The sequence below is a fragment of the Falco cherrug genome, chromosome 11, assembly GCF_023634085.1.
Source record: "Falco cherrug isolate bFalChe1 chromosome 11, bFalChe1.pri, whole genome shotgun sequence".
NCBI lineage: Eukaryota > Metazoa > Chordata > Aves > Falconiformes > Falconidae > Falco > Falco cherrug.
In genome coordinates, this window is record NC_073707.1 from 7,153,548 (window position 1) to 7,180,971 (window position 27,424).

A 27,424-nucleotide genomic window follows, 5' to 3' on the forward strand; every position below is an offset into this window, starting at 1 on the left:
GTTGGCCAGCTGGCGGGCTGCCTGGGGATGGGTGACATCAGGTCTCCGTACTGCGGCCACACGGCAGCCGGGCACCTCGGCCTGTGCCCATGCGGGTGGCGTGTGCCCCAACACCCTCGCACACACGGCCTTCGCGCCCTGGAATCGTGCCGTGGCTGCCTCCGGGCTGCCCGCTGACACCGGGAGGCAGGGGGCCGCTGCCGGTGTCACAGGGACATTCCAGTGCTCGCAAGGACAAGGCGGGCGGCTCGCCGGGAGCGGCAGGCCCCGTGCGTCGCCGGCCCCGCTGCTGGAGCGCACGTTCGCCGGGGTCCCCCCGGGCTGTTCCAAAGCCAGACGGAGGCGGGGGACAGCCGGTGCGTGTCCCGCTGGGCCGGCGCACAGCGCCCTGCGCAAGGGCAAGAGCCATTAACCAGTCGGCCGGAGAAAACCGGCGGCCGGGGGGGGCCCGGGGGGGCGGCGGGGCCCGGCCAGCTGCCCGCCGCTCCCCTGCGCCGCCCGGCGCGGTTCGGGCCGCCCCGGGCCCCGCCGCCCGTGCCCCCGCCCGCCCTGGCTCTGGGCCCGGCCCGCGCGCAGGCGCCGCTCCCGCTCCGGCCGCCGCCGGCGGGCTCGCGACATGGCGGCGGTGCGCGTGCTGCGGCGGGCGGCGGCGGCGGCGCGGCTGCGCGGGGCCGGGCCGGGGCCGCACCGGGCCGCCTCGGGGGCCCGCCCGCCCTCCGTGCCCGAGCGCATCGAGGAGAAGCGCCGCGCCGCGCTGCTGGGCGGCGGGCAGGGCCGCATCGATGCCCAGCACAAGCGGGTGAGGAGCGGGCGGCGGGGGGAAGAGCCTCTTCCCCGCTGTCCCCGCGGCCGGGCCCCGGGCCGCCGCCGCCGCCGGGCTCCTAACGGGGCGGCCGCCGGCCCCGGGCCGGGCGGGAGCGGTGCTGCGGGCGGGGGCAGGCGGCCTCCCGCGGCCGCGGGCGGGAAGCGCTGGGGCGGGCGGGCCGGGCCGGCGGCGCGGCTGAGGCGGCGTTGGCAGCCGCCCTGAGGCAGCGCCCGCCTCGCGGCACGGGGCCGGCGGTAACGCCTCACCGGCTCGGCGGGCAGCCGGCCCGCCCGGCCCCTCACGCTGGCCTGGCCGATGTGAGGTGATCTCGGAGAGCAGCGAGCTAGCAGAGTGGCGGGGGGCAGAGGGAAGGGTGACAGCCGCCGGCTTGTCAGGCCCTTGCCTCTCCCGTTCAGAACCTGGGCCATGCTGAGGGGGTGCCGGTACAGATTTCCTGCTTCTTGTTTCTCGCTGGGATGTCTTCTCAGTGTAACGCAGGGACCTGGTGGTGCCACGATGGCGTGTAGGCATCAGGGTGACCGTGACAGCCCTTCCCGCCAGCGGCCGGCTCGCCCAGCAGCAGTGCCCCCCCCGCCAGGGACAGGCTCACCGCGTTACATTTAGGGCGCTGACATACCAAAACACAAGCATTTCTGCGTGTGTGTGGGCCCCGAACATCTTACGGCATTTTAAATGTAAATAGAATCCATGGCTTGCGTTAGGCTTTCCTACGCTTGTTGATTTTCATGCACTTTTTGACCTAGTGGTCTGAAGTTTTGCAGAGAAGCTGACCTGTGTTTTAACGTCATGTTGAGGTAGGGTCACACCATCCCCTATAAAGAAGACAAGCCAGGTGCCCTGACCTTTGGAGACAGATGCTTACCTGGGTTGGAAATAACATTGGTTTGGCAGGTCAAGAGACAAAGAACTTTGCAGTCAGGTATTACTGCTTGGCATCATCAGTCCTGAGCAAGGGACATGCATATCTGGTCAGTCAGTTATGTTCTTGGCCCTTTCTCTACTTATGCCCGTATCAATGTCCCAACAGAAAAAAGAACAAAAGGATTTTGTCAGAAAATCCCTGCAGGCTGTCGTATTTCCTTTTTCCTCTCATTTGCTGTGGTCAAATATCGAGCATGGTGAATTGAGCCTTGAACTGTGGGTAAGGACTGGTTCAGCTGTGGAAGGGTTCCATGTTTAAGAATAGAACAAAGGCCTTAATAGCAGCATTTAAATGTGTAGGCAAAAATAGCTGTGATGCTATTATATCTTGTTGAAAAGACTCTGAGATTGTTTCCTTTATCTTGTGGTCTTGCCGCTCCAGTAGTCAGCCGCCTTTTCAAAGTCTGGCTTGCATTACGCTTGTTTTTAAGGTGGATAATCACAATATAGGCTATTTCCAGCTTTGGGGGCATGCAGTTGCTTAATGTGCCAAATGTGGCAGATCAAGTGAGGCTATGTTTGATTAAACCAGGTCTGTTGGTGGTCAGTAAACAGAGCCAGAACCACCTGATGGCTATATTAATTGTTGCTTGCTCCATTTCAGGGAAAGCTGACAGCAAGGGAACGGATTCTTCTGCTGTTGGACCCTGACAGTTTTGATGAATATGACATGTTTGTGGAACACAGATGTTCTGACTTTGGGATGGACTCTAGTAAGAATAAGGTAGTTTTATATCGTATAACTCTTGTTTCTTACTCCTCTGCTGATTAGCCAGCCAGCTGGCTGAAAGTAGGCTCTTCTGCTGACATGTAATTTCTTTTACTATTTTCAGCTTTTTATTTGTTTTGCAATTTTCCTTTTACCATTCTCAGTTTCCATGTAACAGCTTACGTGGTTTACTTTTCCATTGTCTAAACTTGATACCTTTTTTTATAAGGTCACCTGCTTGGCTCAGGTACCTCCCTGGATATTGTGTTAGATTTGTAATTTAAATAATAGAGGAGGCTGTAGAACGTGGTTGTTACAACTTTGTCAGTCAAGTTAGATATGAAGAACAAATATGGGTAGATACTTCTGCCTCCCTACAGGTAACATTAAGAGTTATAGGATGAATTAACTCAGATCCATCCTTATGTCTGCCAAATTACAGTCATAAAATCGTTTAGGGCCTTAAAATCTGATATGTTTGGAAATTCAGGCGTTCATACTGGTCTGTTAGCAAGTTGCAATCTGCTTGTTTATGCAGTTTTCAGGTACATGGTTATGTATCCTACACCAACGTGGTACATGAAGTTCATCACGTAGAGGGAAAATCTGTGGCTCCTCAAAGTCTCTCACCATAACATTGATGCCTGATAAATTACTACAGGGGAAAAGTATTTTGTTGAGATTTAGTACAGAAAGGACCAGCAAACATGCTGGGATGTGTCAGTGGCTAGTGCAGATGGGCCTGTTCAACGTGAATCTCTCTGCAGCAAAAGGCCCTGTTTGCTGCGGAGTATTTTGGTTTGGGGTGTGGTGAGAAGCTGCTCAGCATGCACCACTGCCCCATGCTGCACACAATGACTACAACTTCTGTTCATGTGGTTATTAAACCAGTTCATGAGTTTTCAGTCCTTCAAGTTGCAGGGCTGCATCGTGTGGATGAGGGAGGGATCAGCAGGCTTCCACAGTGAGCAGCTGTGGCATTGGGAACTGGCAAAGGTGAAGGATTTGTTTTCGTTTTGGTAGCCTGGAGACTGATGGGACTTGGTGCTGGGGAGGATGTCACATTAGACCTTCTCCCCTCTCAATGAGCATAGGAGCAAACATCTTTTCTTAAGTAAATTTTTTACTCTGTTCCCCAGCAAACTCGGATAACTACTGTGTTGCCTCTCATCACGCTACTCAATGCTGCATCCCACAGTGCTGATAAAAAATTGCTGGTTTTGAAGACAGGAGGAGCAGCAAAGTCCTGAGAGTGATGAGAGAGTTAATTTTTTCCTTGTCCTTCAGAATTCACCTTTCAGTGAGCTGCAGATTGTGTTTGCAGAGTGCAGTTTGACAACAGATGACATAACTGTGCCCCGTGAGCTGGAATACTAGTTTAGCATTGAATTTCTCTTGAGTTTCTCGAACTTTCTGAAGGCAGGGTAAGACTTGTACCCACACCCAGGCCACTCTGCAGGCTGCTTGGGCTTCTAGGAGTCATCTGTGTGAGACAGTGGCTGGAACTACAGGTGTGTTTCCTGAGCTGGTAGCAGTGCCGTCTCTTCAGGCTGAGAAGAGTTCCCAGAGCGGTGTGACCTTGCAAAAACAGATAACCTTGAGCATAAGTAGCCCTTGGAGTGGGCCCCGCCTGTTTTGGTTTTTTTTTTTTTCTTCATTTTTTCTTTTTTCCTGTTTAATATCAAACCACAAAAAAGCATTTAAGTGCCTGGAATTCCTTTATTACAGCCCAGTAAAGCTCCTTTTCTACTGTTGTCTTGAAAGACTTGTATACGTTTCCCTCACTAAAAAGTGAGACAACATAGATAACCAGATTTTAAGATTCACAGGCTCCGTTTCCTCTTCCAGCTCTTTCTTCGTCCCTTATTTGCAGGGTGAAAAATGGGACAGGTCAAGTTGAAGTATTTCAGGTGACTGTAATTATATTTTTTGACTTCTCCAGGGTTGTTTTCTTTTCTTTAACAATACCTCAAGAAGGGATTGTGTGCTGTGTCCTTTCAAAAACATCAGGTGGTCCTAATAAAAGGTGCATCCTGTTTTTAAGGATGTGATTTGCTTTAACTCCAGATGTGCTGAAATTGGAAGGGAAACTGCAAAATTCACTAATCTTTACACTAATACACAACTGCTATGTGTTATTACCTTTAAGTTTTCCTTTCTAGGGCTGGGGGGAATCTTTGTGGAGCCCCCACTGCAAATATGAAAGACAGCCTCTCGGAGAATTGGTCTTTGCTTTGACTTAGTTCTCAGTATAAGTTTGTGGCTTTTTTAGTGGACGTTTTGCTGCTTTGATTATTTTAAAAATTATTATTTAAAATTAATTTATTCTGTTTTTAATACAGTACCCTGGAGACAGTGTGGTAACTGGCCGTGGACGGATTAATGGGAGACTGGCTTATGTTTTCAGTCAGGTATGGTTTTGCTTGTTGGTTTTTAAATAGCACAAACTTATCCTTTGACATAAATTCACAATATTTCAGTATAGTAATGTACCTGTGTACCTTCTACCAATAAGCATAAGATGGATGTAACATCCTGGGGGAGGAAGCAGGGCACCTTCAGATAAGAAGCAAAAAAGCATTTCTAGAAACTTCGCTGGGTGATAGCTGCAGTTGTGACGAGGGTGAGATGAGAAGAGTGAAGAATGCAGAGGCAGTGGGATCGTTTTGGAAAAAACAAACTGTTATTACTTCGGTGTAATATCATTGCATATTGATACCCTGAGAGACTGGAGGAGTCCTCCCAAAACATTTTTGATAATCAAGTTGTGAATTAATGGGGAAGTCGCTGAGCCCCGTGTGCTTGAAGGAATTGCAAGTGTTGACTCTGTCCCTGCGGCTGGATGTGTGTGGATGAGTTCCTGCGGGTGTGTGGAGACCTGTGTCAGTGGAGGGCTTTGCGGGTCCTGAGAACCATTTCTGGGTTTCAGGCCACGGAATGGGGGCTGTTCGCTGGAGACATCAACTAGAATTGCAGTGAGCAGTATTTATGACAGAGGGCACTTTAGCAGCCTTGAATTGTTTCTCAGGTTCAAACTCTGATTAGTTGACAGCATATAAATAGATACTTTAATGTTAGAATATACTTTTTATATTAACATTTTTAGAGGAAACACCATGGGTAGAGATTTATCTTGGTTAGTCTTAACACTGTGTAAGAAAGGCTTTCTCTCAGATCACTGGTAACTGCTTCTCTGTTCTGGGCCACAAAGTACCCTTTGTTCAATTTGCTATCATGGCCACAATGACTATTGCTGTCTGATCTTGGAGCGAGTCATACCCCCTGCCTTTTTTGACTTGGATATATAGTTCTTCCAAGGAAGGACACTGTTATGTGGGCCTGAACATGAGATAGGAGCCGAACACAGACCCTCCTCACAGGTGAAATTTCTCCAGACTACTTCAGTATTGACAATGTCTATAAAAGAGTAGCGTATATTTGTAGAAAGAGAGGCTGTTTCTGTGAAGGAAAAAAAACCAACAACCCAAAGACAGCATAGTAAGTTTGTGATTTTAACATGGAATCCACTGGCAAATGCATATAAAAGATCGTTTTCCTTGTAAAGGAGGCTTGGATTGGACAGGATTGATCTGCAGGCTGCACTAAGGGAGTCAAGTTGTTTTGGACCAGCATACCAAATATGGGGTGTTGTAGGATTGCGTTATTCACTTGCAACATTTTATGACATTTTACTGAAATGATTCTTTCCCTAATCTGAAATTTTTTTTTCCCTCCAGGATTTTACAGTATTTGGAGGCAGTTTATCTGGAGCTCATGCCCAGAAGATCTGCAAGGTAATATTGCATAGGAGAAAACAAAAGATTGTGAGCGTCCTTTTTTCAATTTGTTGCGTTAATGACTTTGGAGAATATGATTTGTGATTGACTTTAGTGGACTCTGGTGTATGCCATGGCAACCTGAAAATGCCTGCCTCCTCATGTCAATTAAGAAGTGAAAGCACAGGTGAGCAGAGAGGTACCCTTTGGAAGCTTTTCAAGTATAAGACAGCTTTTCCAAGTAATACACACTTTGTTGGAATTAAGTTGCCTTTTGTACCGTGCTACCAAAGACAAGAGACCTGCAGAGCACAAGTATTTATTAACTAGCCATTGTCTACTGGAGAAATGTGAAATGACTCAGGAGAAACTTTTTCTTGTAAACAGTGCTGTGTGGAAGTGTGTAATATTTATAAAAAGCAAATGTAACAAGTGAACAATCTGAAGATAAACAGTTATCAGGCACTTGTGGCTATTTATTCTGATTTGTCTGCTTGTCTCACTGGAAAAGATGGTGTTTGAATCCCAGTTGTGGGGAGGACAAGAACCTTTTCATGTGTGAGTGTTTAGTGGTATGGGCTGGTGAAGATTTCCTGGATCTTGTTGCTGTGGAATCAGAAACAAGGTTTTTGGTGCACAAGGCCTTTTTTCGTGATGGAAATAACTGCTTTTTGGCACAGGCTTCTCAGCAGTGAGGAGGTGTAAAACTAAGAAACACAAAGAATTTGGACTGGATAATAACTGCTTGGCCAAGTTATTATTAAATACCAAGTCTTGGTATCAGGAAAGACTTGATACTGCCCTTCCACATTGGAGCTTTGCTGTGTCTCTCTCTATTGGGGAGGCGTGTAATAGTACTGGAATGATGGGATCCTTTCTGCTTGGTTTTTTTGATCTCTGACTTCTAAAGAAGCAGGGAGAGTGCTGATAGCAGAACTAGAAAAAAAGCAAAAACCTGTGTCCTTCCAAGCTGATACTGTTCTTGGTTGGCATCAACATCAGTGGTAGGCTCCGGAGTTTGAAGGCTCTGGATGCATCGGTTGCTTTGGGGCTCAGGGTCTGAGGCTGCAGCCTGGGCAGTGGAGAGGTCATAAAGACGGGCTCTGGGTGGTGTGGTGTCTCGCTTCTCTTAGTTCTTCTTAGGCCACATTCTGGGAAGCAGAAATCTGTTTTAAGAGAGACAGTCTTAGCTTCTGCCAACCTTATCGGTGGCATAAGGAATGTAAAATGTCACGGAACATGGAAGTGAAGGTGCTTTCCTGGAGATCCGCCCCATTGGTGGTAATTGTTTCCCATTTGGGATTTTTTCCTGGAGCTGCAGAGAGGTAGCAGTATTTGGCATCTTGCAGCAAAGATCCAAGCTGGGTAGGTCTGGGCTGGTTACTTTTGCAGAAGAGCCTTGTGGTCTTTCAGACCACATGAAATGCTTGTAATGGTTTCTGTGAAGCAGCAGAGACTTAGTGTGGGTCTTTTGGGATTAATGGGTGCCTGCTTGTGGTGGGGACCACTTTAAAGCCTACATACGTGCATCTATGATGTCATGTTTCAAGACAATGTTCCCTATAAAAACTGGTATGGCAAAAAAATGTCTGGTCTCAAATATATGAACACATTTTCAGTAGTCTGAATGTGCATATCGATGTGTGTTTTAGGAAGAACTTCAGTGTCTGGAAAAGCCTTGAAATAAATAAATAAATAATCCATATGTAAGTCCCTGGAAAGTAGCGAAATGCATCAGTGAACTTTTTTCACTAACCTGTCCCCATAGCATTACAGGGCTTCCAGTAAGAAGCAATAAATGTCAACTCAGCTGATTTCTAATAAGGCATTTACTAATGCCTTGTGTAACGTTCACATAAGTAAACGAGGGCACTCTTGGCTCACAGAGCCCCTGCTTGCAATCCACAGCGACGGTTTTTAGATGTGAGATTGCATTTAAATTGTAAAGTCATTCGGTGTGTCTGCCACCTATTTCAACTTTTACATGGACATCCAGGCACAAAGCCTGAAGAGCCCCTGTTTTACGTGGAATGACTGCAAGTAGGAACAAAGCCGCTCCAGAACAAGACAGTTATCACTGATTCATGTTTGGGCTGGAGCTTTGGTACCGCTAAGATACTATGGATTTGAATATGGTACTGTGTTTCTGGGCAATGTAAAATTCAAGGCTGATGCTGCAAGCACTCTGAAAGACAGGACTGAAGTTTTAAAAATCTTAGGAAGTTAAAGATTGTCTGAAATAAGATACAATTTTATGGCAATGATTAAAAAGGGCTAATACCAGGCAGGGAAAAGCAACCTCGAAATTCAAAATGGGGAATAACTGACAATGTGTAGTTTTATAGAAAACTACTTAGAAGCAAAAGCAGATCTTAAATGTTAAAGCAGATCTTGACATAATATGCTGGTGCTGTAGTGTTATGAAAACAGCAAACATTTTACTGGGATCCAATAAGCAGAAATATTTTATGTAAGGAATGTAAGGAATTAGTTCCTTCCACTTAAGCCTCTGTTGGGAGTATTGCGTATGATCTTGAGGCAAGTAACCAAACTGATCAGAGGTCTAGAAAATAGGATGTAGAAAGAACTGTGACTGAATTGATGGTGCTTACATTAGAAACGTGAAGGGAAACATGAAGACTGAAAGGAGATCTGAGGTACCTGAATGTTTACGAATGTGGAGGCAAAGTAGTAGTTAATTGCTGTCTCTGACTACTATATATCAAGAAAGAAGTAACGTTTCTAAATTTCCAGAGGAAAGGTTTTAGTTTAGTCTTCTCAAAGAACTTCTAAGAAGGATAATCAAGCATTAGAATATACTGCTTAGGGAGATTATGCAATCACCACTGCAATAAACTTCTAAGATCAGATTAGACATATATGAGAGAATGTTTAAGGTGCAGTTGAGACCTTTTATGAACAAAGGTGGCTGGATCCTCTTTGGTCCAAACTGCAGTGTCACTTAGCACAGGGTTTGGATAATGCAGTGCGAGTACAGAGATGCATGGCTAGTGGGGCAGATTAATATTAAAGACCATGAGAGGGATTAACTGTGTATCTTTTGACTCATTCAGACTGGAGGCTAAAACACGATACCTCAGTAAGCACTTAGTGACTGTGATAGTTAATACAAGTGAAGCAGAAACTGAGTGCTGTGTAGGCAGTTCACATTCTGGCACGTTTGGATTTTTTTCTAGGGAGTGTGCATTTTGGAGTTAGTTGCTTTGGGGTTTTAGCTTAGCTAGGTCAATAATGAGGAGTTTGTATTCATCACTAGGTCATGGATCAAGCTGCCATGGTTGGAGCACCCGTGATTGGGCTGAATGACTCTGGAGGAGCCCGTATCCAGGAGGGAGTGGAGTCCTTGGCAGGCTATGCAGACATATTTTTGGTAAGTAGGCTGCTGGATGACCCGGAAGCTTGGCATCCACAAAGATGGACAAAGTCTTCCTTTACTTAAGTCGGTGTTTGTAAGTCAACTTTTAGGTTATCATCGTCCTATTTCAGCCAGTGTTACCTGGTGGATAAAGCAGCATATATGAGGGCTTGTGAGACCTGGACTGCCTCCTTGGTTCTCTTCTTGGCTTTGGGCAAACTACCATACCACTTAGTTCCATTTACCCATGTGTTAAACATGGGCAATGCTGGGCCTTGTAAAACACGGTGGTCCAACGAAAAGCTTTGTAGGAGCCGCGCTATATAGTGAGATCTGTCACAAGTATGAAAGAATAGGCAATTTACCTAATTGGAAGAAAATCCCAAACAACTATTTAACTTTCAGATTTACACTGACGTATAGGTTGCCTGTGTGTGGGATGTAATTTTTCTCGAGTGTTTGAGACAGGTGGGCATGCTGTAGTTCAGAGAGTGTTTCGTGAGGTGACTTATGGTTGTGATCCACCACCAGCTGTCCCCGCGTCTCTGAAATACAGACATGTTAGGAATTTCACACAGCAGATTTGTTTTCAATAGGGCTGATAAAAGGTGAAAGAAAGAATTCCACTGCAGAAAGAGGGACTTAAACTAACTCAGACACTATGCACTTGAAGAAAACTTGAGAAACTCAGATCAGAAGGACCAAGTGCCTGTGTTGTCAAGGTGGGGGGAAAAAATGGGGGTTTTGGTTTTTTTTTTTTTGGGTGGGAGGTGAGAAAAAAAAGATGCAAGTCAGATGTTTCTGTTCAAAGAATAGTATGCAGTACAAATGTTACCGTTTGGGGATGTCCAGTACTTACTGAATGGGTGAAAGGTTCACGTTTCTACAGTATTTTTGTGGGTAATGCAAGAACTGTTTCTTCTAGATGTGCTACTGATTGTTTTTTTTTCACAGGAATGACGTTATTTTATATGCCTAACGAAACACATTGCTTTAAAGTAAGCGCACAGAACATAAACGTGATTGTGCTTTCAGTAGGAATGTGAGCATGTGGGATAACAAGTTAGTTAGAGCAAACAGTCTTTTGGATCAGCGCAATCTGGGATGATACATTGAAGTTACAGAAATTGGTTGTAATCCAGTTGAGCAATGAGCAATGTAAACATTTTTTTTGGACACCATGCCATCCATGTTGGTGGACAGCAGTAATTCACCCTTGTGTAAAACTCAAGCTGATGCAGGAATCTGATTTTAAAAGAATCTTTGACACAATTTGTTAGTAAAGCTTACTGCTGCCTCTGAGCGATAAAACGTACCTGTATGTTCAAGTTTCAGCTACGTACACTTCCCGGCACTCCAGGCTCAGTGAAGTTTTTGCCCCTGCAGCATCTGTTGAGGTCACGCATTCCCGCTTCCTTTGCCATCATTGCGTGGTATATGAAACCGAATGCATGGGAACAGAAAGAAGCAAAATGGAAGCAACAAAATTATTTTGGTTCTATTTGCACCAAGACATTCTCAACAGATACTTATTTATCTCCCAGTAAATAAAATAAGCTGTCCTCTCCTGTTTGTGATTGCCTGCACAGATTCTGCAAGAATTCAGACCGAAAGATGCACTTTTTTTGGTAAAACGAGACGTCTTTTCTATTGCAGAGAAACGTTCTGTGTTCTGGGGTAGTTCCACAGATCTCCCTCATTATGGGTCCTTGTGCTGGTGGAGCTGTGTATTCGCCTGCTTTGACCGATTTCACATTCATGGTGAAGGTGAGGGTGCAAACTGACCCTGCATGAAGGATGTTTTTTTCAGATGGATTAAGCTGATTTTATGAAAAATCAAGAGAAACTTCCCCAGTAACTTGTGGATAATTGTATTTTCGATGCAATTGCATTTTTGAGGGATTTTTAATTTAATACGTTAAGGAATTTTAAGAAATTTTCCCCTATGTTCTACTGTATTCTTACTTTGGGGAAAGTGTCTAGAGGCTGTGACTTCCCCTTAGGAGCTTTTGCAGCTTGGTTGTAGCATTTACTGTGTGGTTTTGCTTTTTTCCCTCCCCCAGGATACATCCTATCTATTCATCACTGGCCCGGACGTAGTTAAGTCTGTTACCAATGAAGATGTCACCCAAGAGCAGCTCGGGGGTGCAAAGACACACACTACTGTATCCGGTGAGAGCTGGGTAGTTCACTTAACATACTAATTGTTCTTTAAAGTAAATGACATAGTTGTTCTGGCTAAACAGCTGATTGTCTAATGCAGTTTTGTACTCAAGCGTCACTTCAGTCGAAGTGATAAAACTACTTAAGCAGATGATTTTACCCTGTGTAGGGGCTCTCTTGCTGGTCCTTTTTAGTAATGGAAAACAAAATAGGGGAAATGGGAGTGTGGCAGAGTTCTGGGATTTGGAAGAGAAAGTAGCAAATCCACAAAAGATTCTAGAAGTGGGAAGATTGACAGAGGGCAGGGCTTAGCAAAGCAGGCTTGGGGTGGTGTGGGTTTTTTTGTTTGTTGTCCAGACATTTACGTGGGTTGAAATATTCGTTAACAACCCCTTGTTTGCTTACTAACATGATTGACTGAACTTCTTAACTATAAACCGAGTGACAATGTGAGATGAAGCGCTGTTGTGGGTTCCCCCCCACACCCCATCTGGGAAAACTTGGTGACTCATGAATCTTCTTGAGGCTTGAAATGACTGTGGGATCTCAAATGGTATGTGAACGGAACTGGTGACGAACCAAAACCACAACTAGAGACACTGCTCAGCACCAGCCTTTATAAAAGAACTTGTAGTCCAAAGCTTGAGTGCGGCACAGTAACCTTGATTGAATTGCAGAAGATTGGGATCCAGCTCTAGGTCTGTGATAGCTGATAAACCCCTTTATGTTATTTTAAATATGAGATCAATAATCCAGGCCTGTTAAGGAGGAAGTCTGATACAGCCACACATTTTCTAGATGTTTTTAGCTGGTCAGATTTGGTGGCTTAAAACTCCTGATGGTTAATAGCTCAGGTTTAAAAACTCTTGCTGTTACTTCTCTGTATCTTTATGGGTACATACTTGAAAATGAAAAGCTGCAAAATTAAAATAATTTCAATAACTGCTTAACTGTTTCTTTCCAGGAGTTGCGCACAGAGCCTTTGAGAATGATATAGATGCTTTACTTAACCTCCGAGAGTTCTTTAATTATTTACCTCTTAGCAACCGTGATCCAGCACCAGTCTGTGAATGCCATGATCCCAGGTAAGAGGAGACTGGCTGTGATCTGTGGTCTCTGACCACCAAATTTCATGGCTTATCTGACTCGAGGAGCATGAGAGAGAAGTGTTTTGTGCCTGGGATCTTGGCTGGTAATTCTGCATTGTGGTGTGTAAATATGCAGAGTGTTTCAACATGCATGTGTACATACATACATGCTCACTGTTAGATCTCGGGTTTTTTATTTTCTGAAAGAAAAGTTACGCAGGCTGTGTACAGAATATGGGGAGAAGTAATCTCTGTACAGATGGGCTGTCACAGTCTCTTGAGACAAGTGAGGCAGAATAGCACAGTGAACACGAGTGGGGAGAACTTGCCCTTCTTTGTCAGTTACATCTCTGTTGGGTAAGTTCTGTGTGCTAAGGGTAGAGGTGGGGCAGCACCAAGGAAGCCAGCACCAAGGAAGCCAAGGAGGCAGAAAGCTGCATGGCTTGGCACTTGTCTCTCAGGCGCGCCGTGTAGCTGGCAGCATGACAAGGGAAGGGCTCACTCACTTCAGGAGGGGAAAACCAGCAACTGTCTGGACTTTGATCAGAGAACTTTTCCAGGAGCTGGAGGGACAGCCAGAGTGCCAGCACGGGACGGTTTGAGTAGACAGCCGTGCTAGTAGTGTTAAAGACAGAGAATGTCAAGGGAGTGGAAGCATTTTGACCTGAGGTCCCGCTGCAGCCCCAGCTCAGCCCTTTCTGTAGGGAACCCATAAGGGGTTGTCGCCCTCTCCTGTATGGGAGCAGCCTGAATGTGTTCCTTTCGGTTCTGTAGATGTGCGTGATGTGTGTCTCGTGGTTCTTACACACATGAAGATTTTACCATGGGGAGGTTATCTCTTCACGCTTCACTGTGCTTTGCAATGTCTTTGGAACAATTTGTGTGAGGAGGTTTATTTGGATGGATTTCACAAATCACTGCTCTGGTACCTGAAATACATTGTTTACTATTAGAGAAATAAATTTGCTAGCTGCTTTTAGAGAATGGTCAGACAGGTCGGTTAGTTGCTGGTCCTAAATTTTTCCAAGATGTTGGTCTTTAGGAGTTTATTAAATAAACTGGAAGACTGTTCTGGTTTGATAGTGACAAACCAAAGCAAATCTCTTGCATTATTTGCTAAATTTTCTGGATTATCTCTGAAGTTACCATGTTCTTTCTAAGCATTCAAAAATTGTACTGGGATAATCACCCTCTATAGACTTGATAGGGGTGTTTTAATGTCATTACAGAGGCAACATTTTTTTTTAATCAATGTATTTTATCATAGCTTATATTCTTGTGAGAAGCTGTCGGTTACGTTGTAGCTACTTTATATAAGAAATTAGTTCTTTATTTTTTTAAGGGAGATAATCCTTTACGTGGCACCAGATACATCATTAGAGGATCACGGTATAATAAATGCACTAATTGTACTAATAACTTCAATTTAGTAGTCTTTATACACGTGAAGACTGATTATTTGTTAAATTTGCCTGTTTTTATAGCAGTGTCTCCAGTATTCCTCCCATTTGTGGTCTTAACGCTTACATTGGTATTATTTCACCTGGACATATTGACACCTAATACTCCTTTTGCTTTGGATTGATGTGGTTGATCCTTACCGCTGCTCCAGTCAAAGCCCATTCCTCTAATTTTGTTCTTACTCATTTTCACACCACCAAAATTTGCCACGAATAATGCAAATTAAATAGAATATACTTTTGTATTCACTGTTAAGTCCAGAATTTGGTGGGGTGGTTTTGTTTTGTTTTCTCTGGGTAGGTGGGTTCTTTGTGGTGTTGAAAAATGTCAGTCTTGGTTGCTGAAACTTCTGTCGGTTTGAGTTTTGTGTCAGTGACCTGCGTTCTGGAGTTAGAAGGTTCCTTATAGTTCCAAGTTGTCTGATGGTGACTATGTCCCCTGCCTTTGACAGGTGTCTTGTTCGTTGCATTTGGTATAGTGTAAGGTGTGATTTCACCTTTGTGTTTACCTTTATAGTCTTTGCCTATAAACAAATTCTGTTTCCTCAAAAGCCTTAAGTGTTTGTACAAGTTCCTGGAGGAGGTTGTTATCAATTGTTGGTAACAGAGTACAGTTTCACTTCTGTATTGAACAAAACCCAGCATCGATCTGGGTGAGAGTGTCTCAAACTGTGGCAAGCTTCAGATGTGACTGCTTTGATGATGAGCAGCAGTTCCTTCCTGAAAAGTGGGATCTGTAAGAAACACAGTTCTCAGCCTCTTAAGTCCAGTGACTTGACTGGCAAGCTCCGTTGTCCTTTATCTGTGATGATTTGAAGGAGATTTTCCAACCTGTGGTATCCTGCGTAATGTCTTCGTTTGGATGATGGTTATTTATTTTAATGCTGTTGTAATTTCCCTCAGTACTGTACAGCACAGAATTTATGCAAGCAGTAATTTCGTTTTTCCACTTCCCCTGTCCTTTGGAGTACCACAGGCAGTGGCCAGAACTTAAGAGCACATTCACATTTACTTTATGGACAAGAAAAAGTTTTAGAATCTTCTGTAGCTTGGGGTTTTAGTATGCTAAAAGTGGTTGCTTTTATCAGATTAAGGTTTCATTTTATCATTTTATGAAAATACTTACATGCGATACTCTTAATCATGTGGAAAAAATACTTGGAGGTGTTGCTGTTAGTTTTATTCTATTAATAGATGTATCTCTTACCCTCTCGGCAGGGAGTTGTGCCTCTCTGGTCCTGTGTATGTGAGGGAGCACAGAGACAGCTGTGGGCCTTGCATTATTAGTTTTTGTCTTGATTTTGACAAACTGCAGATCACTTTGGTTTTAAATTGGGTGTCTAGAACCTTGTGCTGTCTTGTTTTAAGTGCACTAAATCACGGCATTGTTAAAATAGTAATTCAGTAACAACTCCACAGAAACACCATTCATAACAAATACAGATCATTTTTTTTATGGAATAGCACAATTGTAAACTCCCTGAATTCTTCTCAGTGTTGACTGCCAAAAGTTGACACGCACACCCTGCCCCCCCCCGGGGGACTGAATTAATCCAAAGGCCCAGTGCATGGCTAACACTCGTAGGTCCTTAATGAAACTAATATGATCAAAGACGGAGGTAACTGGTAGTGTCAGCTGCTAACAGGGAGGCAGCATTTCTGTTAAAAGTAAAGCGCCACATGAATGCGTCACTGTTAAGCAGAGTAACAATAAAGACGCTTCAAACACAGCCGTTAAACTGAAGGAGCGAGAGAGATGTGCTTCCCCACCCATGAGGCTCCGCTTGTTGGGTGACAGGGGAAGTAAGCATGGAGAGTTTTCCTATGGCCAAGTGTGTTCAAATTCACAGATGCACAGCGTGGGCAAGGAAGGGATCAGAGCTGTAAATGTGCAGCTCCTCAGCTTTGTCTGCACGGTCCATCAGGTATGTGACAGGAAACTTTGCTGTTGGGAGAAATTGTGTTGCCCGTCCAGCTGCGAGGACCGGAGCCGCCGGCCAAGCAGGCTCTTTGCTTTTGCCGCCTTGATGCTTGTTCTACCCAGTCCTTCCAGCCACGGCTGAGCTGTGCCCCCGTGGCCTCAGCGCCCTGTGCAGCATGCTCTCTCACCTCCCCCACTATCCCCTGTGCCTGATGTTGGGCTCTTTCAGTCAAAGAGGAGAAAATGTATTTCCAGGAGATGGTTTCCTAAGCACAGGTGCCTGTCGAGGAGTTGTCTCCTTCAGGACGAGATCAGTTGGGCTTTAGTCTTCCTGCTGCACAGGGCTCAGTGCCTGAGGCACAACTGGCTGAGACGAAGAGGACTGTTCCTTCTCCCCGTATTTGAGAAGCATTTCCATGAAGTGTCTGAGAGGTGCAACTCTTTTTTTTGGTCTTGGTGTTCATCTGATCAGTAACTATTGTTCATACTTACTTATTTTCTGCAGTGACCGTTTGGTTCCTGAGCTGGACACGGTTGTCCCAACTGAATCTACTAAAGCCTACGATATGCTGGACATCATACACTCTGTAAGTCTGCTGGTGTGAGCGTTGTTGCAATTAATGTGGATATATTATATTCTGTGTCTTAAGTAATTGAAAGAAACCAATAGAATGGCACCAAGGGTAAGTTTTTTTCAGTCTTCACAAGTTACTGTTTTTACCTGTGTAGTAGCTGTGAATGAAGGGGCCACAAAAACTGCAGAAAAAAAGATTTTAGCATATGAAAGGAATTCTAAGATTTGTTTTCAGGATGCATCTTCATATGCTGCATGTGTAACTACAGCTGGAAGATGCTGTCTGTCAGTTTTCTCTCTGGGGTTGAAATCCTCTCCTGCCTTGAGTTCTCTCACTTGCCCCCCGACCCACACCTTGTTATTACTGTCTTCAATTTGGTCACTTTTTTATAAGAGGTAATAAACTACATAGGCTGCATCCAAAGGTTTACCCTTCCCTGTTTATTCTAAGAGACAATAACATACACAGACAGTACAGGAGGGTTTTTTTTTGTTTTTTTTTTAAATCACAAGTCAAGGACTCAGAAGCTTGGAAAGTCCGATGTTAGAAGTTTCATTGAGGCAGATCTCCTGGCAGGGTGGCAGGGAAGGAAACATCTTACTATTTAAAAAAAAAAGAACCTGAAAGCCAGTATTGCAATTTATAAATGATGGAGGTTTTATTAAAGCAGCCTAGGCAATGCTGGTAATCCTCTTGCCTAACATTGAGTGCTTCACTTTTCCAGTTTTAACAACTGAATACATTATAAATGCTTGGGCAGAGAACATGGCTGTAAAAGAAGTTTTATCACATGAAACTGCTACAGCCCCCTGTAGAGCAGCCTGAGAGTCTGAATTTTGAGTATTAAAATTTCCAGCTGCTGCTTCTATCACAGGGATGTGGAATGGCAGACGACCCGGGGTTCTTAGGTGGATGCCGAAGCTAGGAGTAACTCCATTTCACAGCGGGCAGCACATATGTGTGGGGGGAGTTCAGCTGTGTTTGTAGGACCTTTACAAACTTCTCCCTTCTGCTGTTTTATTTGACTGTCTATCCCCACACGCTCATTCAGCTAACACGTTGCGCTTTGCAGCTGGCTGCATTTAGACTAACTTCAGTGGAGAAAGCAAGCTCAGGCTGTTTTTATTCTCTGGATTCTTCCATTCTGAATTTCAGCACTACCTGTTCTAAAAGCTGGCATTTTAAAAAAAATCTGAACTAGGAAAAAAACCCTGAAGTCTCACAGACTTAGAGAAGCATGAAGGAAGGAAATAAAACTACTTTAATAATAAATTTTTCACAATTTCTCATTGTGCCACAGTCCCAGAAATGGCTGGCAAATTGCAGTCTGTATAGGCAAAGTTCTCATAAAGGGCTGAAAACATGGAATTCTAGTAGGAAACACTAGGCAGCCATGTATAGGTGTCGCTACTGCTCCATGTGTAATTATGATCTCTTTTGAACATGTGAATTTTGATACCGCTTTATACACCAGCGGATGTCACTTTGCAGAACACATGCTGGAACTTCAACCCCAGGGAGAAGTGCAGCTACCGAGGAGTTGTGGTTCCAGACAGACATGTTTGACGTAGTGCGTGCATTCCTCTGCTGCAGATAAAAGTTTGTCCGTTCTCTACTGTGTGCACTGCTGGTGGCCGGGGGAGATGGACACAGCAGAGCCAGCTCTCCTGGCCTCTGTTAATGAAGTGCTCTGAACGTGCAAAGAGAAAGAGTATTTATTAAACGTGTCTTGGAGAGTTTCTGAGCTCTGTGGGGTACTATTTGCTTTTTATCACTGGAAATTGTTCTTTAAAAATGTAGTCTGCCAATAATTAAGTTGCGAGAAGGGAGTTCTTAACATCTGATTTGAAGTTTTAATGTTACAAGCTAGGAAAAAAGGCTCACTATGGAGGAATAAATATGTCATAAAGATGTTCTCTGATAGATTGCCTAAGTGGCAGTTTTGATAGTAAGTGCAGCACTAGTTAATACCTGGCATGAAGGCTGCAAAGAAGATGGAATGGTCTCTTTCCTGGTTTTTTTTTTGTGTGTGTTTTTTTTTTGTTTAAATTGCGAAATGTTTTAAAAGTTCTGATACTAACACAACTGATGGTGTGTTTGCCTGTGTATATAAATACACATATGTCTGTCTGTCCTCATATGGGCTCTGCCCAACTCTCACCCTTGCAGATTGCTGATGAGAGGGAATTCTTCGAGATCATGCCTTCCTATGCCAGAAACATTGTTGTTGGATTTGCCAGGATGAATGGCCGAACTGTCGGGATAGTGGGCAACCAACCCAAAGTAGCATCAGGTTAGAGTTGGCTGTACGAGTCCAGTGTGAAACTTGTCAACACTGTCTCCTCTCTGTTACATCTGGTTTTTGCATGCTGTGTAAGGCGGTGAGGCTGTTTTTGTTTTGCACGGTCCCTCCGCTCATTCGCGCTGGTTTTTCTACTGCTTCCTTTGTCTTGAATCTCATTGTAATGCAGCTGTGAGTTGTGAAACTGAAAAACAGTTTGTTTCTTTAGTGGATCAGCAAGGTGGTCTTGCTCGCAGGGAGATCAATGACCACTGTATCCAGCACAAGCGGAGCGGTAGGCGCACATGAGTGGGGTGGGTGGAAGACCACCACTTAGTTGGCAGCAGCCTGTGATTAACTGGATTAAGCATAATATGGGAACTGCAGACTTACTTCCACAGCATTCAAATGCCTAAAACTCTTCCGTAGGGTGAGGTTTTTGTCAGCTTGCTATAGCTAGAGCAGTGCAGAGCTTCCAGACATACACAGGTGGGGCTCTTGATCTCGGAGCATTTGGGTGTGGAGGTACAACATGTAGCTACAGCCAAGATCACCTTTTTGAACTGTCGAGGGATTTTGCTTTCTCTCCTTACCTAGGTAATTTCTGAAGTGACTTTCACTGATCAGAACTTTCTGGTTTGCTCCTTGTTTTTAATATTTGTGCCTTTTTGTTTGGGAAAAACAGATGACCCAGTATGATGTTTTATTCTTTTGTAATCTTTACAAGATATGACTATCAAGGTATTAGCAGGCTTTCATATTACTTTAGTCTTCTAATATTCTTGATTTTAACATTCCACAGATGCTTTTATACAAAATGTGTTTCAGTTTAATATAATAACACATAATTCTAAATGGCACTAAACCAGAAGAGAAATACTTTGCAGCATGTTTACCAGAAATGCTTATATTTCTCATAGTGGGCCATTTAATGGATTTTTTTGAGGTTTTTTTGGTTTTTAATGGAGAACTCTATAGCCTTTCAATATGACTGATCTGAAAAATATCAATGAAGAGAAAATTTACAGAAAAACATATTAAATTACAAGAATATATTTAAACTTGTGGGGATAGAAAGTCTCTACAAACAGCGCTCAGAAAAACGAGTGCCTGTTGAATGTAGCTTGTACTCTAATCTTGGTTCTAAACCAGCAAAACTTCATGGCACATTACTCCATATTACTGGCAGATAAGTGCTTGTTTTGTTTTAAGAAGACAATACAGCCAAAATGGAGTGTGATTTTGAGTTGCCTTGAATTACTGCCATTAGCAGACCACAAAAATTGTAAACACTTTGTTTTCTTAATTTTAGGGTGCTTAGACATAAATTCTTCAGTGAAAGGAGCCCGCTTTGTTCGTTTCTGTGATGCTTTCAACATACCACTGATTACTTTTGTGGACGTTCCTGGGTTTTTGCCAGGTATGCCTTGCCATTACATTTCAGCTCCTTGCAGGGTGGTGGTGGTGTTAAAGACCCATCTTAAAAATCTGTGAAAAGACCTTTACTTGTAGTAGATTTTAAACAAGCCAGATTTTTAAATCCTGCTTTTTTGGGACAGAAACTCTGAGTGGTCATCACAAAAGGATATTGAAATACGCAAGAAACTGCAGGAAAAAGAAATAAGTGCCTCACTGTGCCCCCAATAATGCTATTAGTGTGTTGTGAGGTCACAGAACTTCACTGGGCTTGCTTGAGGAGAGGGCCAAAGCAGCGGCAGTTGAGGGCACAGTGAAGATGTGTTCCAGCCAGACCTGCTCGGCACCGGAGTTACTGAACCAACAGGCCTGCATTGCTACCCAGGCTTCGCTGCAGCAACAGAAACTGTCTGACCTGCTGTACTTAATGCCCAAATGTGTAAATGAGGAAGCTACAGGGGGGAAAAAAGAATGTCCTTGGTTGCCATTGATTCAGTTATACACACCCCTGCTCTCTGCATCTTTGAAAGTCTAGGTTCTGCCATGCTCCAAGGCATTTTTCAGATAAAGATGTCCATGATTTAGAAGCTTTAGGTAAATCGGTAAGGAAAGGCCCGAGATTAGACTTTTTCTCAGCATAGGCTATTGTAAGCAGTCAACGTTAAAATGACCTATTAGAAAACAGATTGTGAGAGGAATAGAAATGTTACACCAATAAACATCCTGAGTCTTTCATACAGTTGAATATAAGGTTATATATACGGTTGTATATATAAGGTTCATAAAACAATATACTGCTGTATCAACCAAGGTTTCCCTCGAGGCCTGTACAGCTGTCAAAGCATTAAAACGTCACTGTCACCATTCCCATTCTTACTTCAATACAATGTAATCGTGTTTTAACAGAACCTTCCTCTTCCCTCTTGCTCTCTCTCCTTTCTCTCCTGCTGTAGGATGCACCCTCCTTGCCTGATGGGGCTCAGGCCGCTCCAGCGGCCACTGTAGGAATCTAGATATGGACAGTTGCTCAGAATCCAAGAACAAAGCTACTTCCATGTGGCCAATTAAAAGTAGTCACAGTAATGCACAACAGAATGTTGGTTTGCAAGTAGGTGAATGGAAGATAAGTAAAAGCAGAGAAATCTAGGGAGACCTGAGGCTCGAGAGTGATCCTGAACTGTTGTATTTTAAGGAGTTTTGGCAAGATCAGTACATGAACATTAGAAATTTCAGCTTGAGTAACTCTGAGGGTGGTGATCGCTACAACTCCTGTGCAGTACAGAAGAAGAAAGAATCTGTCACATGGGCCCACACAGATGTACCAAACATCTCACAGTGTTAAGTGACCCAAACGCATCTTTAGCATGGGTTTGGGACTGAATCTATGGCTAGAAAAGAGTTTGTGTTAATTGGCCGTGGGTGACAGTGTGAATAGTTCAAATAATACTTGAATGATCTGATCTTACGCTTGAAGCATTTCAGGTGCTTGGCTACCTTGTTCTAAGTGTGCATTGAAACTGAGGCTGTGGCTGGATGACGGGGTCTGTGTGCTCCCCCAGCTCGGGGTCTCGGTTGAGCGTCCCAGCTGCGTTCAGACTGCTTCTGGGATAAGACGACACAGCTGTTCTGATTTCTGCTGCTGGAAAGGTTCTGTGGCCTTGACAAGTCCCACTGGCTGGAGGGAAATACATAAGTGAAAAGTGAAACGGCAGCTGAGAGGAGACATTTGTAAGTATAGGCATAAATTACTAGACACTCAGATTATGCTTGGGGAGAAGCATTAAAGTTGAGCCACCAAACAAGACTACCAAATAAACCTCACAAAAGAATTTTTACTTCAAATCTTACATTAAAAAAAATGAAGTCATCCATTAAAAAGATCTCAAAGTACTCTAAGAGGTTATCTCAGGTGCTGAAAGCAAAAGTCAGTAGGTGGATAAACTGCTAGAAAACAACTGTAGAGTTCTGCCCAGTGGTCTGATGGTCAGAAATCCTAGAAATAAAGTTGCTGCTGCTGCGTGAAGCCAGCTAGGCCTGTGGGTGGGGTGGAACGGTGCTGAACGCCCTGTGACAGGGATGGCTTATGTTCCTGTTGGCTGCTATGAGCATGCTCCAAAAGCACCTGCTGTGAGAACTCCTGTAGAGGAATTCATGCTCGGTCTTTTAAGGTCCATCATCTCGGACTTGCTTGAAGGAAGGCTAGGACAGGTCTGTGGTATAGCAGCTAAGCTGCTTTTCCATATGGTCTGGAAAAAAAGGTGTTTGGAAGAGCGGGTTTCTGGGGAAGTGAATCTAGGTTGTGTTTTTCACTGCAAGTCAGATCTGGAGTCTTGAAAACGATGTAACTGTTTTGTTCCTAGGAAGGTACCATCTGGTGAGTGTTCTGGTTGTGTGACCTTAAATGCAAACATCGGCTGCTTTTGGTGAGAGGTTTTTCACAGAGTGGCTCGGTGTTGTATGGAGGACATTGCCTGGTATTACCCTCTCCTGGACGTTAACATAGCGCTGGTGGTGGTGAAGTTTGCTGCCGGTAACGGATGATGACAATTGCTGAAGTGGTTTTGTGAATTCCCTGGAGTGAAAAAAAAATCTGTCATTTGTAGGTACAGCTCAGGAGTATGGTGGAATCATACGTCATGGTGCAAAGCTACTGTTTGCCTTTGCAGAAGCAACTGTGCCTAAAATTACTGTCATCACCAGAAAGGTAAGTTGGCACGATTCCATGGTGTTCTTTTAGAGTTCCTGTCTTCAGTAGTAGCAATTTTAGTTATGCAAAGCTTTGTCCATCTGTCCCACTTGTGCTTTCTGTCGTTGTCACGTCTCCATTTGTCCCATCTGGTAACACCTCGTCGTCAGGTTACAAGAGGCCGTGTCTTCTATTCTCAGACTATTACCTCAGTTCCTTCATTCCTTTTGTCTCTGCACTCCTCTGAAATCGCGTGTTTCTGCTCTCTGCTTTCTCCTTGGAATGCCTTCAGTCAAGTATTTGTCCTCTGTCCCCCAGCGTGTCTTGCTGAGGTCCATGCCATCTGTTTGCACACACCAGAGCTTCCGTCTCAATTCTTGCCACTTCAGTCTCCTTTTCCCAAACCAGTGCCGACTCTATTGTTCTGCTGCTGCGTCTGCAGGCTTAACGCTCACGTGGTTTCTCTTCTTCCATATGCTTTTGCTATAGTCTAATTTTTCCTTGCTAGTTTGCCCCTCTTGCTTGTTTTTCTGATAAGTTGAAAACTTATCACAGCGAAAAGAAAACTTTCCTTCTTCCCAACCCTATACTTCTGACTGTTGCCATCCTTTGGTGCCCAGGGCTTGCAGCCTTGCTTAGTTTTCAGTAATGCCTTGAAACGGACTGTGCTGCAGCTGGCTCTGCAGTGTCTGTTCATCACGGCTGTCTGGACCACTTCCAGTACCAGAGTGGAGCACTGCAGCGGCCAAGTGCTGCATTCCCTGGCCAGGGAAGCCCAGAAGCATGCTGGCTGGTTTGTTTGCGTGCATGTGCAGGGCGCAGGTTGAGGCCTCTGCTGTTCCAGCTACGCACTCATTCCTCTCCCCCTGCCATCAACAATGGTCTTGGTTACCAACAGTCCCCGTCCTTGCTCTTCTGTGCTTCTAGCTGAAGAGACACCTAGTCTTGGGAGATTGTTGTAGCAAAGTGGAGACACTCGTGGTCTCTTTCAGGTGCAATTTAGCCCCACTCGCATGTCTTTGGAATAGTAAAAGCTGCGAGAGGAATGTAGGCTCTTGGTGCTGCGAGGGCACTTCACAATAATTAATCCCTTGGGTTTTGTTCCAGGCCTACGGGGGAGCCTACGATGTGATGAGTTCAAAGCATTTAAGAGGAGATGCAAATTATGCCTGGCCTACCGCGGAGGTGGCAGTGATGGGAGCAAAGGTAAACGCAGGCTGACTCAGGCTGGTGCGCAGCAGCCATCAGTGCCGTCGCAGCGCCACGGAGGTGGCCTGGCACCATAAAGACAACTGGCATTTTCTGTGAAGCAGCGTACTGGCGCGCCTGTCTGTACGCAGTGTGGGGGCAGGGGCTGGTGGGGCAGACGGCTTTCCTCTGTACCACCTGAGTGACTGTCACTGACCTGTAGGCTTGGTCTTCGCAGGGCGCCGTCCAGATCATTTTCAGAGGAAAAGAGGCAGATGCAGAGGCCGAGTATGTGGATAAGTTTGCAAACCCTTTTCCTGCCGCCATGAGAGGTACGGTTAATCTCACACGCTGGGTCCCCTGTTTGTTTGCCATTGCACATAGATACGTTTGTAGCTACTGAGTAAACTTCTTCCGAACGAGTAAGTTATTTAGGCGAGACATTTGTACCAGAATCAGAAAGGCAATGCTTAACCATAGCTTGTGCGTGTGACAGAAAAACACATCTAGACACAAACCACATCTTCAGATGGAAGGAGACTGGTGAAAGGCAGGGTCTGCGCTGAAAAGGCCATTTTTAATTTTGTACATACTGGAAAGCATCTCAAAACTCCACCTTTCCCTTAAAAGTACAGGTGCTTTGACAATCTATTTGACAGTCCAAGATGCAGCCCAGTGGCCATTAGAGAGGGACAGAGGCTAGTTCAGTTCAGTGATGTTACCCAGGGCTCTTCTGAGTAAATTTCCCCACTGTTTTTACTTCTGAATTTTACTTCTGGCTTTGAAGCATTGGCTGCGCTCTATGAGGCAGTTCTGTAGACTCTGGGGTCGGCTCTCTCCGTTTCCAGTTATGCTGGCTTACTCCGTTGATTGGTTTTGTACTTCATTTAAGTCCTGTTAATAGTGCCACAGAGCCAGGAAGATGTAGCCAAGCTGTCTTCCACCACAGCCACTCGGTACAATATTGCCCCCTCTGTCTGTTACCGCTGTTTGAGCCGGGGGAGAGACTCCTGCACGTGCAAAGTCAAGGGATGTCACGGCTGAACCTTTAAATCAGAGTAACAGTAGTAGATGGAGGGAGGTGGTATGTCAAAAACTTTGCAGTAACAGGTGTGGTACGCGGTGAGTAAAGCTCCTCCTGAACAGTTTTTGGCTTGCTGACTTTTGCACAAATTGAAAAAGCAGATGTTTCTAATTAAAAAACTATTGACACAGCAATACTTGCTTTTCAGGCTATTTTAAATTTTCTTAAGTTAATTTGTAATTTGTGAACTGTTTATGCCAAGTAGTGTTTTGATTTGCTAATTTACGTTACAACCTAGACATAGAAGGCTGAGAGGCAAACTCTTCATGGCTTCTCAGGGTTGGTTTTTTTTTTTCGTTTTTTACAGGGTTTGTCGATGATATCATCCAACCTTCGACCACCCGCCTGCGCATCTGCCATGACCTGGATGTGCTGGCCAGTAAAACACAGAGCAGTCCCTGGAAGAAACATGCTAATATCCCGCTGTGAGTGTGCAGAGGGGCTTGGCCATGCTGGAGGACGTGGCACAAATACTCTCTGTTTTAAGTGCAGGCCTACTCTGCAATGGGAATATTTCTTTTCATTTTCATTTTGCTAGTGACCATCAATAAATTCTAGTACATATCTCATTTAATTTGGGGTCTTACCGGTTTCTCTCTTTAAACCCTTTTTGGTGGGTTAATAATCAACACAGTGTGCAGTGGCTGCTGCGGGTGAGCTGTTAGCAATGACGCAAGGTCACGTGCTCCCTTGGCTCCTTCGGCTCCTTCATTCCACCAGCCCCGGAGGTGCTCACAGGCAGAGCTGCCGCGACCTCTCACTGCTGAGAAGCCAGACCCCTGGGGGTTCGGGCCCAGCCTGGGGCCCACCTTTGGCGTCTGACTCCACTTCCTGCACCACAGACTTAAAAAGGGAAAAATCCCGAGCTTGGATTTCAGGGCACGGGGATCCAGGCTTTGCTGATCCCAGACTAACCTGCTCCGCTAGACTGTCCCGAGCTGCCCCTTCTATGTGCTGGCTGCAGCGGCGCTGGGTCTCGTGTTGGGATCGGTGACCTCCAGGCTGCACGTGCAGGCGTCCAGAGAAGATGGAGCCAGCCTTCTCTCGAAGGACGGGAGACAATGTACCCAAACTGGAACAAGGGCAGTTCTGGGGGGATATGAAAATCCTCCCTGAGCATGGGGGGCTCTTCTCCCTCAACAGAGGGTCGAGATTGAGACCTCCAGAGGCCCCTTCCAGCCTCGTTTTTTCTGTGATTTATTTGCCAGACTCACAGAGAACGATGGCAGTAGATGTTGCTGATCAGCCCTAGGCCCCCAGCCCGCTCCACACATTAGAAGCTGCATTTTAACTACAGCCCCAGAAGGCAGCGAGTGGCGGCCGCTGTCGTGCTTAGCACTACTGCGAACAGCTGCCAAGCACGTGAAGTCCCGTAATGACTCGTCTGCTGTAAGTAACCTCAGTCATTAATGGTACTGTATTATGAGCTGGAGAACTACTGTACCTGCACGCTGCAGCTGCTTCTGTTTGCTCCCCAAGCACGTGCCCAAAGGGGAAGGAAGGCGAGACGGCAGCTTCCCAGGCAGCATCTCCTCCCAGGCCTGTGCGGCCAGTGCAGCCATGGAGCCTGGACCTGGGGGGGCAGGAGAGGCAACAACTAGAAGTCGTCTGAAAACACGGTCCAGAAGGAGCGTTTTGAGTACGAGTCCCAGCTCCATGGGTTTTTGTAACGGCTAAAGGCAACGCATACAGGTGACAGATGCACTGTCCTGGCTGCAGACACGTTTAAGGTCTGTAGGAATGCACCGGGCTGCACCTCAGCAGAAACACGTGCTCTGCGCCGGTGCCCGTACCTACTGCCTCAGGGAACCGAGCTGGCTGCAACCACAGGGGGAGGTAAATGGAAATGTCACTGCGTTGGGGGTTGTTGCCATGAAGTGAGTTCTTAAGTTGTGAGAAAAGGTGTAGTCAGTTTGTAAGTTTGCAAGGACTGAGAGGATTTTTCAAAGGTAAT

General features: G+C 45.1%; 1 protein-coding gene across 2 annotated transcripts; it reads left to right on the forward strand.

Annotated features, from left to right (window-relative positions):
• Positions 1-582: 582 nt before the first annotated feature.
• Positions 583-26,044, forward strand: PCCB (propionyl-CoA carboxylase subunit beta). 2 transcript variants are annotated; one of them, XM_055723475.1, is made up of 15 exons: positions 584-799; positions 2,352-2,471; positions 4,799-4,867; positions 6,194-6,250; positions 9,510-9,623; positions 11,265-11,375; positions 11,672-11,780; positions 12,736-12,856; positions 16,746-16,827; positions 18,985-19,108; positions 20,409-20,516; positions 23,116-23,216; positions 24,306-24,404; positions 24,625-24,718; positions 25,778-26,044. In XM_055723475.1, the coding sequence occupies exons 1-15, from the start codon at positions 617-619 to the stop codon at positions 25,897-25,899; spliced, it is 1,614 nt and encodes a 537-aa protein (XP_055579450.1). In that variant the 5' UTR covers positions 584-616; the 3' UTR covers positions 25,900-26,044. The 2 variants fall into 2 exon arrangements, with proteins under 2 accessions (XP_055579451.1, XP_055579450.1); XM_055723476.1 differs by lacking the exon at positions 11,265-11,375 and having other exon boundaries at positions 583-799.
• Positions 26,045-27,424: the final 1,380 nt, after the last annotated feature.